This window comes from Macrobrachium nipponense, chromosome 17, assembly GCF_015104395.2.
Source record: "Macrobrachium nipponense isolate FS-2020 chromosome 17, ASM1510439v2, whole genome shotgun sequence".
Lineage (NCBI taxonomy): Eukaryota > Metazoa > Arthropoda > Malacostraca > Decapoda > Palaemonidae > Macrobrachium > Macrobrachium nipponense.
Genome location: NC_087210.1, coordinates 69775639 through 69787489, shown reverse-complemented (window position 1 = coordinate 69787489; position 11851 = coordinate 69775639). Strand labels below are relative to the sequence as shown.

General features: G+C 36.4%; 1 protein-coding gene across 1 annotated transcript; it reads left to right on the top strand.

The window, feature by feature from the left end:
• The first annotated feature begins 2773 nt into the window (after positions 1-2773).
• On the top strand, positions 2774-11851 carry LOC135195938 (prolactin regulatory element-binding protein-like). The gene is made up of 5 exons (XM_064222440.1): positions 2774-2988; positions 5647-5830; positions 9160-9346; positions 10056-10119; positions 11847-11851. The coding sequence occupies exons 1-5, from the start codon at positions 2814-2816 to the stop codon at positions 11849-11851; spliced, it is 615 nt and encodes a 204-aa protein (XP_064078510.1). The 5' UTR covers positions 2774-2813.

The window sequence follows — 11851 nt, the reverse complement described above, 5'->3', positions numbered from 1 at the left end:
GTATGTCTGGCTAAGGATGTTTGGCCTTAGGTAGCCCAAGAATAGGGTAAATGACCAAGCAGTGACATAGCGGCCACCCATTACTTCGTAATTTAGGAGAAAACGCTTACTTCGACAGGAGTGTAGAGGTCTAGGTATCCTGCCTGGGTAGGCCACAACTCCTGATTGATGCTCATGGCAGCGCATTCAAGTACTTTTTCAGAAGGTGGCCGCATTCCGGGTTCGGTGGCTGCTTGTGAGTAACCCTGCTGAATTACCCTAACCACACTTAGGTGGAGACGACTGATAACCTATTTCACTTGGCCTATATATTATTTGCTTGTTAACTATTTATTAGGCGAGCGAAGCTCATTATCTGCTAGCTCTTAATGTTTTGGTATATGCAAATCAGATATTGATATAGTAGCTAGGCTATAGTACAAGCATCCAAATCCCTGTAACATTAAACAGACTAGCCTATAGAGTATTTGTTATATAGAAAGCAGTTTGCTACAAAGTTGCTCAGTTGTCTGTGCATACACATCATTTCTCCATTTGGGACTTTTTTTTTTTTTATTATTTTGTGAGTCCTAGTCACAATATGGTATAGCTATAGATTAGGCTAAAGTAAAGTCCATTTATCTTTGTATCTTATATGTATCGATCGTTTTTGAGGAGTGAATTATAGTGTGTAGGGTAAAGGATTGGGCAGCAACACACTTCATCATTCTACTGCGCCACGACCACTGCCAGAAAAAGCACTTGAAATCGCTGCTATCAATCAGCATCAATAATTGTTTTCTCCTAAATTATGAAATAAGGGCATATTTCTACTAAACAGAGGATAACAAAGGCCTAGCCATGTGCAGTGATAACTGCTCTCGAAGTTTGTTCTTAAAACACCTTAAAAGTAGACGAGTCACAGCAACTTGATGTTTGCTGTGTTAAATCTGCTAAAATTTGTACTCATAGATGCTGGTACCTTTTCCCTTATTGTTCATACATGAACAAACCTTCAGTCTTAACAATAGGATAATTTTCTAGCGCCTAGCTGAATCTGGTTAAACAATCAGAGATTGAATCAGGGATTGAAAAGCAAGGAATCTGTGAGATCTGGCAATGTGTGCGTATATCGTGTGAAAACTGGTCAAAGACTGTGCACTCACACTACCGCGTTTAGTCGTTTTTTTTAACCGCCTGGGTGAGAGTCACGGTTGCTTACTCTCTGCCATTTCCCCAGTTGTTTGCCCGTTTTTGCTATTTTGCTTGTCTGTGTGTGTGTGTGTGCTTGTGTTATTATGTCTTCCTCAGCGTTGTCTCGACCTCGCCAACATATGTGCCCGGGAACGTCAAGTTTTCCTGCGTTCTCATTTCCCGGGTTCTTCGGCTACGGAGGACCCACACTCCAAGTGCAGTAGGTGTCGTGCTATGTTTGTACTATAATGAATCCCTGCCCAGAATGTTGTGCATGGCCTAAATTGCAGTGGAAGTTATTTTATAGTAGGAGCATCGTAAAGTTTCGACTCCTCCTTTGTGGGAAGGGGTCTCATCACCTCGCCCAGATGCTTTGTCTTCTTACGCAGTCACACCCCATGGTGCTAGAGTTTATGTGCCTGTATCTCCTTCCTTTTCTTCCATCGATTCATCATTGGAAGTATCGGGAGGCCCTGAGGCTGATATTACATACACAGTGTGAGTTTTGTAAAATATAATAGTGTTTTAAGTAATCATTTTGGATTTAAAACCTTCCTTTAAGTCCTGTACTGTGATGTGGTGACTTCTTGACTCTCGTACCAATTCTAGATAGTAAATTGTTATACTCTACTTTCTTGCAGAAAGTGGTAACATTCATATGTATACAATACATGTCTGAGAAGTTTACCAGTTATTCATGTAATTCTTGTAATCATAATACTTTCATAATAGTACCTAGATTACTTAACATTTTGGATATCAGAAGAAGTATGAATGTGACCACTAATGCGTTGTCTGCTCTTGGATGTTTGTGGCAGTTAGTTGTACAATAAGGATGGATAATTGTTCTTGCCACAGTTTTGCTACTTTGATGGATTGAAGTGCTGTAAACAACCATTCTCATGTATTTTAATCTCCAGTTCCTCTATGCTTCATTAAACTGTGGTAAACCTTGAGATTGTTTGCAGCAATTCTTTGAAGTGCTGTGTTTCTGTTTAGGGCCTAGCATTGCAATGCCAATTTGATTCAGTTGAAATGCCTAATAGCTTATACTTTCCCATATGTGTTTTAAGTATCTGAAGTTACAATTAAGTCTTGTGCAGTGAGCTCAGAACCTGAAGGCATATATCCTCACAGTAGCTACAAAGGAATGTCATGCATATCTTCAAACAGGATATGTAGTGTGTATTCCCTTATATTTTGTTGGTACATAACTGAACCCATCCTAGAAGACTCGTTATCACATATTAAGAACACTATTGTAAATGAGGGACTTACTTTCACACTGTTTGCAATAAATATGAGCACTGAAGGAATTATTGGTGTACTATTGTAATGGTAATTAGGTTTATTCATATGGACTACTGAATAACATCATTTGGGTTGTTAACTTATCTTTTCATACTGAAATTGCATGTACGTATATTACTGATAATTTGATAAAGGGAGAACTCAATATGTATATAGAATAGTATTTTATCATTGTAAGGTGGTATTGAGTCATTTCTATAGATGTACGTGTTTAGAAAATATTTTTTTTTTTATTTTCAGGATGTTTTTGAGCTTTATCATAATGGAGTGCAAACTGTTGGTGAAAAAGTTCCTTTTCTCATGATGTTGGTGACTACTGTATTACAAATATGGTTGGATGGTCTGGACCCATAGCTGTAGCATCAAAGAAGATAACAGCACCAACAATATTCTTGTCTTTGGGTTTAGAGGAAAAATGTGTCTTGATGAAACTGAAACCAACTTTACGTTCAGTTAAATCAGGTGACACACCCATTGAAAGGATACCAAAACCAAAAGAAAGAGGTAAGATGTGTTCTCCAACTTTACTTGGTTTCAGTGATTTATTAATGCTCAGAGTATGGTTTTAAAAGTGTTTTTAGGTCTCGCGGGCCATGGGGGGGTGGGAGGAGTGTAGTATGAAACACTAATATTATTACATACTGCACTGAAGGTAACTAACTTTAAGTTTAGTATTTGATATATGTATTGCAGTATTGGGCCAACCATAGTGTATTACCCATTATATTGCATTGATGGGTGGTGCATAGTGGCTCTCAGCCAATCCAAGGTTTTGTATGGAATAAATTGGAACCTGAATATTTTGGCAATAAGGCCGACCTTAAATTGTGAATAACTGACCTGCATTAGTTCATGGTGAACACATATTTTTCTTTCAAATACCCCAATCACTTTATCATATAGGCTGACCTAAATTTCTTATCTAGGTCTAGTTAGTAAATACAGTTAAGAGGCATTGTGGGGATGTAGAAGAGCAAGAAAATATATTTACAAGGAATGCTATGACTGATTGTATTCATATCGGCCAACCCAGTACTACTGAGGTTCCTTTGGTAAAACCATGCATGTTTGATGTTAGATGATAATCTACAGCTCTCAAAGATAGATTGTCTGCATGTGAGTTGAGTTCAGTGGTTTATGTGTATATATTGGGAGTGGTAAACTTTGCATAATCAAATTGATTTAAAGCTGAAAAATTGATATTGAAGGCTGAAAATGTGAAGTGCTCTGTTTTTTTATGCTCAACTTAGATGTGGAGAAAATAATCATATGATATCATAGTATGTATGCATGGAAAGTGCTGCTGTGTCTAATAGGTACCATGTAATTCATGGGTACTGATGCCGGGAATTCGAACATGAGCAAGACAAATTTGCTTGGGGAACTTACCCTAGGAGTGGTAATGGCTCTTAAATTACTGTTAACAAGAACTTAAACAAGAATAACAGATGATACTAACTTGAATAGTCAAGTCTCAGGAAAAAGGGATATTAAACTAATTGTTATAAGAATTAAGCTAGATACTTTATTGTGGATAGAAACCTGGCTAAGTAATATTGAAGATGGTCCTTTCAAGGTTAAGCTGGAAATATTTAAGGGTGCATTTGTGGTGTCATGTTATTTTAAGACATAATTTCTGTTTCCAATACCTTTTCTTATCTGCAAACCAAGTTTTTAAGAAAACTATGGATTTGATTAAAAATAAAGTTTGCATATTTGACTATATGAGGACAGATAACCATAGACGATGCTGGTGGTTGCTGAATGATAGATTAGGATCTGTGGGTTACAGCTCTTTAGCCACCTGTTAACTCCTTTAAATAATGGTGACCTATCATAGGCAGTTGTTTGTATATAGTATATGTAAGAAAGATGAGACCAGTGGATGGATAATTAACACCAAAGGCTGAGGAAAACAAATCATGGCAGAACTATCTTTGCTCAGGTAGGGACAGAAACAAGTCGGACAGCTGAATTTCAGAGCTCAAGTAAAAAAGAGAAACTCAAGTCTACAATAAGTCAGTAAGATACAGACATCCTTCATAAATGTTTGAACAAAGTAAAGAAAATGAGCAACGCTGCTGTTGCAGCAAAATCAAGGAAAACAACATGTCACTCCATTCAGTCAATCTTTGTCTATTATGTATATTTGTAGAAGAACAGTGCACTTTTGTTTTATAAAAGTGCACTGAGAGCCTATCAGTTACTGATGAGAAATTTTGGAGTGTCTATCAATCTCTTGTGTAAGCCTTTTATTACCATTTGAATGGGACCGTGCACCTTTAGCCTGTTTTTGTAGGTTGTATTTCATGGGCTTATAGTTTTACTCTTACATTATTTTCTGGCTATTGTCTCTTTCTTTTTGATGGACATTTTTCCAGGAATCCTTGTGTTCTTCAATGCTGTTATTCTCTAATTTGTGAGTGTTATTTAATACCAGCAGTTTTAGGATGACTTCCATGGGTTGTAGCCTCCTCCAGTAACTTTTAGGCAGTTGTTAGTTAGGTATCTTCTTTCTTTTGGTTCATCTGACAGTGGTTGTCTAATGGGGAGAGAGGAGGGTTATTTTAAAGTCCCCCCCTGAACTGAATGGTTGTAGTTTGCTTGCATGTGACTATTCCTGTGGTTGAATAAAGTGGCTGGAAGCTGATTGTTTTTACTTAAAAATGTCAGGTTAGTGCAGTCAGAAAATGGCAGTGGTTTTTATCAACCAGGTGATATCTTCCAAGATGACAAAGGATAATGAGTGAGATTTAAGCTGTGAGGGGTACTCCATGTGGAGTCTTGTAAGCATACAACATGGCCAGATTGCAAGCAGATGTCAATATGTTGCAATTTTGAAAGAATTTTAGTAAATTTCTTGGATATATACTGCATTTTACCCTGTCTGAAGGATCAAATACTCTTGACAGGTCTGTTAACAAATATAGGCAGTAGGCAGGCTGCTTGTGGCAAGTGGTTTATGCTATGAAATATTGTAATTGTTTTAAAGTTACAAATAAAGGCCATGGTGATGGAAATATATGTCAGCTCAGTAAGTATTGAAATGTAGCACCATAGAAGATTAGTAAATGCAATTACACATTTTTTTATTGATGGTGTTTTAGTGTTAGAATGACAAAATCTTGGATACAGTGTTTGAAGTTCTTTTTGTTTTTAAAGGTCACAGTGGTGGTGAGGTAAGGAAGAGAAGAGGCAGTGAAAAAAATGCAGAAGAAGGTATGACAGAAAGAGATGACACAAAAGAAGAAAAACCAAAGAAGAAATATGTTAATACAACACTACGTGGGACCAAATATTTTTCATTTGATTCAGAGAAAGTCTCTGTAACAGAGACTGTATTCAAGTAAGTCACCATTGAGTTAGGACCAGGTATTCTAAACAGCGTAAGGAGACATGAAGGAAATTTTGAGCTATCAAAGTCTTTTCAGCCCAGTTATTAAGTGTAAAGCTGTACCCTAGACAAGAGTAGGTTTACGTTTTAAAAAACTCTTTACCTCTGAAGAACATAGATTAACACCATTTCTATCCCTTCACATTCACCAGTTGCTTGTGAGTTAAGTCATATGCAAATAATGTGAAACAAATATCCTTCATAAAGATAAGCAGAAGTCCATATAATCATCTGAATTGTAATTGAAATACAGTACAGTACTGAAAAAAATGTTATAACCAAGATACCTATACTGTAGTATGTTGTCACTCCCGTTTGACAGCATACGTGCAGTAAGAGTCAAGTGACAAGTACAATATTTCTATTTTTAGTTATATGAGTTACAAATGTGACTGCTATTGATATCAATGACGTTTACTTCTATGAACATTAATTACAAATACTTGAATCAAACAAATCATTTCTATATTTATTTATTCCTTCCATATGGTACCAAGAGGTGTTTTATGAACATTAATTACAAATACTTGCATCAAACAAATAATTTCTATATTTGTTTATTCCTTGCTTATGGTTCCAAGAGATGATTTGAAGCATTTACTATATACCCCCTTGGTAATGCAGTCAAGTGTTGCTGCTGGTGTAAATCTTTGGTTGAGGCTGTAATACTGGTTAAAATATGTGCATGCATATAAAGTGGAATAGTATCAATACCTTTTGCAACCTTACATTAAAATCAAGATTCAGTGTTTAGAACATCTGATAATGATCAGGAAAGATTCTTTTTTTGTGCCTTGTGGAAATTTTGCCTTGTTATCTGAATACAGTATAATTTGACACCTTAGACCAGAGGGTGAACATCTTTTTGTTAGCACTGGTAGGTACAAGAAAGTGTCACAGATTACCACTTCTATTTGGGTTTTTGTGACTGGCAAGTAGGTTCACAAATTGTCCAGTGAAGAGACGGCTTAATACCCTGAGTGAGTGCGCACACACACACACACACACACTCTCTCTCTCTCTCTCTCTCTCTCTCTCTCTCTCTCTCTCTCTCTCTCTCTCTCTCTCTCTCTCTCTCTCTCTCTCTCTCTCACATATTATTTTACATGAGGGATGTCATCTACAAGTCTGAACAATTTTTGTAGCTTTTCAGTCTCAGACATTATTTCTCACCAGAGTGAATCTCCTTTGTAAGTCACCAGGGAATCTTATGTCGTTTTTGTGGTAACCGTGTTTGCACAGCATTGCCAAAGCATTCAGCTGTTGAGTCACTGTTCTGAAGAAGGTCAGAAGGGATCCTTATTTTTGTGAAGTTGCATATGAATTTTTAATGGCTTAATCTACCTATCTAATTTGATTATCAAACCATAGCTTCTTAGGAGAAAAACAGCTGTAAAGGCTAAACTCTTGCTTACCAGACATATTTGGTTGTTGGCCAGGAACCAGTGAGCTGGAAGCTTCATTGGGTTATCTTCATGCTTGATCTGAAGATAAATCAAGCACATAATTCCTCTTATTTGGATTAATAGATTCAAGGCTGATAAAATTTAGTAAATGTGCTGGCTTTATGGTATGCTACACCTTTCTTCAAACAATTTCCCTTGTTTGACTGAGATTTGTGGTCAGTTGAGTTCATCTTATCATTTGCTCTTATCCATGGTTGACTGGGGTATGGGTTGTAATTTCACCCTACCTCTCTCTTCTTCAGCTGTGTACATTGCATGATGCTGTAGCTGTTAGCTGTTAGCTGTTAAAGATTCTTCGCAGTATTATTTTGGTTCAAGCTTTATTGCTTTCTGCCTTTTACTTGTTATACATTCCTTTTGGTTGCTTCCCACATGTCTGTCCTTGTTTAATCTTACCTTGCTCCTTTCACCCCTATAAGAACAAATAAGTTATCTCACTTGAGAGCAACTATCTATAATGCCTTCTCACTTGAGTAGCAGTTCAGCTACATATATTCTTATTATTAAGTAGTTAAGCCAGACTCAAAATGCTTAACTTACTAGAACTTGCATCAGCTGCATACCAATTGTTTCCTTTCATGGAAGTTCCTTGTCCCTGCCTCCATTTCAGTATTTCATAACTCTCTCGGATTAAAGCTTCATAATAAAGGTGGGAAGACAAGAGGGGTTGTGAGACCTACATTACCCAAGACTGGGGCATTCCCTATAACCATCTATTGAATGCAATCTTCTTTTTCTTTTATAAATGTAATTATGCCATCATTGCTTTGAATGAAAGTGGAGGGCTTGATATTAGAAATGCATGAAAAGTACTTTATATGATAGAAAGTCATTTGAGTTTGGTGTATGTAATGTTACATTATGCATTGGAAGTTAATTAGGACTGAGTCCATTTCCATTTTGGAGTGGAATGGGGTTCAGATAAAATCAGAATGTTTTAAGCCAAAACAAAATCACAGCTTTAATGATGGTAATTTTGTTATTTGCTAATGATGCTGCCTTTTTTTCATAATATGCCTTGCTTAAGACATTTCCAGAAGTTTAAACGATCTGTGGCCTCACAATGTTTTCTTTAAAAGTTTTTGCTGTGCTGAAAGAAATGGATTAAAAATTGAATATTTACTTGCATAGTTTGTTTATTGAAAATGTTGGTGTCTTTTGAGTTCTGGGTTCAACTCTTGTTACTCTAGTTTGTATTAAGAAATATTCATGCACATTGGTAGGGTAGAGGGAATTTTGTCTCCTTTCCAGAGAAATGTAGTTCAACAGAATGCTGGCGTTAGAAACAAAGGACAGTTTTCCCATCCTTGTCCACTTTCCTGTTTGCTTTATGATTTAGAAAGGTGACCTGCTTAAGCTTATTAGCTCTAGTTGAGAGAGATATTTATGATACACTAGTTTCAGAGATTAGCAAATGTAGAGGTTTTGAAAAGATGATGATAGAAAAAACTGTATGGAAGCTGCAAAGATGGAAAAGATAAATTGGGAGGCTTTTTTGCCCTACTCGAACTCAGTTAAGTGCTAGGTACTCATGTTCATAATGAATTATTAGGAAGAAAATACCCAGAAAACATATGCATTAGAGATAGAGGGTCTGAGAGGACTCTGGTTTTAGGAGGGAAAGTGGAGGAGGTCCAGAGAGGAGGAGCTTACTTGACCATGTGTTTTGCGACATCAAGAATTGTAATACTTGAAGGAGTATATAAAGTCATATTTGGCATAAACCATAAAATATGTTAAGATATTTCCCATGTTCAGTACTCTCTTTGATGGCATTAACAAGCTTTATATTCTTTTGCTTCTTATTGACCACAGAAAGAAGAAAGATGATGAGGCCTATCAGAAATGCTGTCGTTTATCTTTAGACCACAAAGTGCTTGTGACAGGTGGTACAGATGGACACCTGCGAGTATGGGGTCTCCCAGATATGAACAGACTAAAGGACATTAAAGGACATGATGATGCAGTTGATGATGTTGACATTAAACCAGATGGGAGACAGGTAATTGTATTTTTTGTAGTTAAGTATACTACTATATGGATTATGATAAAAAAAGGTTAGAATTAAGAGGCTATTAACTGTGGGTAGTGAGTGAATATGGCTTTTCTTAGCAAAATTACGTATCTTCAGGGTGTGATGAGCCTGCCTACACGAGTTACTGTAGGAGAGATTCTTTAGCCTTGACAGGATGCTGAGGATGTCCCGGTCCATGATGCTTGTCATCATGAACCTATTCTTACAAATTTGCATTTTGCTCTTGGGATGTTAAGGAGATTCTAGATAATCTTGATAGCTGGAGTGGAGAAGGTCCTGATGGTTTCTTCTCTTTATTTTTTAAAAATGTTTCTAGTGTGTTGTCTCCCAAGATAGGTAGATTCTACAGGTTTTTATGTCAAGCTAAGTATATCTTAGTTTTACCACACCACTGAGCTGCTTAACAGCTCTTCTACGGCTGGCCCGAATGATTAGATATTTTTATGTGGCTAGGAACCAATTGGTCACCTAGCAATAGGACCTACAACTTATTGTGGGATCTGAACCACATTATATCGAGAAATGAATTTCTATCACCAGAAATAAATTCCTCTAATTCCGCTTTGGCCTAGCCGGGGATCGAAATTCGGACCACCAGATTGGTAGCCGAGCGCAAAAACCACTTGTCCAACAAGGAACTTGGTTTTTATGTCAACGCAGTATCTTTGTAAATGAGCGCAAGCTGAGTAATACAGTGCCTGTTCCAAAAAGTGGTATTTCTGCAGAGTGCAGTAATGCAGGTTAGTTTCTATTCTCCCTGTGCTCTCCAAAGTTGCTCAGAGCCTGGGGCCCCTCTACATTACAGGTAGTGACCGACTTACGACCGCAATTGGTTCTGCAAAACAAGTCGTAACTCGATTTGGACGCATGTCGAGTCTGCTAAATTACCGTAGAGTTTATTGTACATATACATATTGTGTAATGATATTGACATCATCTGAAAGTCATATTTTATCAACATTTTCTTAGATTATTACTTATATTATCATATTTAAGTCATAATTCATTATTATTTAACATTCATTATCATTAAAACCATTGTATTACCATTCTTAGTGCATATTCTTACTGTCATATATGTATTACGATAGTACTTTACGATACCCTTTCACAAGTTCATATACGTATGTAAAAATTCAACCCCTTCTTTAGCTAGTATATTTTGCTGTCTTTTTCTTTAGAATGTGTATGTTATGATTTCTTTACATTTTTGTAGCATGTGTAACATCTCACACATATGTATAAAAATATAAAAATAATCATAACTAGGAAATACAAAGAAGTCTAAAGAAAACAAAGATAGCAAAATAAATTAACTAAAGAAAAGGTTGAACCTACAAACGTAGCAATATGAAACAGTGTGATGTGTGGAGAACGGGTTCGTCTGACGACTTTGACAAACGTTAACAGTAAGGCGTAGTAATGTACACGTCATTACTACGCCTTACTGTTAACGTTTGTCAAAGTCGTCAGACGTACCCGTTCTCCACACATCACACTGTTTCATATTGCTACGTTTGTAGGTTCAACCTTTTCTTTAGTTTCATTGTACGTATTTCCTAGTTATGATTATTTTTATACCATTTATATCGTCTCTCTACACGACATTACTACTCCTTGCTGTTACACCTTCGGCAAACGTTTGTCCAAACTGTTTCTCTCCTCGCATCATACTGTTTCATAATGTTCTTCGTTGTCACGTTCATATAAAATTCATCCTTTTTTTTTTTTTTAGTTTTTTTTTTTTTAATTTAATTTACTTATTGTATTTCCTAGTTAAATGATTTCTTGGAATTTTTTTATACCATTTGTAACGTTCTCTCTACGTACTGTTACATTCGGCAAACGTTTGTCCCCAAACTGTTTCTCCTCGCATCATACTGTTTTTCATAATGCTCTTCGGTTGTCACGTTCATATAAAAATTCATCCTTTTTTTTTTTTTAGTTAATTTTACTTATTGTTATTTCCTAGTTATGATTTCGGTTGGAATTTTATACCATTTGTAACGTCTCTCTACGTACTGTTACTTCGCCAAACTTTGTCCAAACTGTTTCTTTTCTCCACGCATCATACTGTTTCATAATGAAAATTCGGGCAAATTAGGTGTTGCCCTACAAATGAACTTCACCTCGTACGCCTATGATTACGTGGAAAAAACAAAAAATTCTACGTCGAATCGAGGCTTTCACTGAGAGAGAGAGAGAGAGAGAGAGAGAGAGAGAGAGAGAAGAGAGAGAGAGAGAGAGAGAGAGAGAGAGGAAACTTCGTTTGTTTCATGCTCATATAAAAATTCATCCCTTTTTTTAGTTATGATTTCTTGGAATTTTTAATTTTATACATTTGTAACGTCTGTAACGTCTCTCTACGTACACGAAATTGCGTCTTATGTATTGTTACGTTTGTTAAGTTCATAGCAAACCCGTTTCTCTATGCATCATACTGTTTTCCTGTTGTTACTTTTGTCAGGTTAA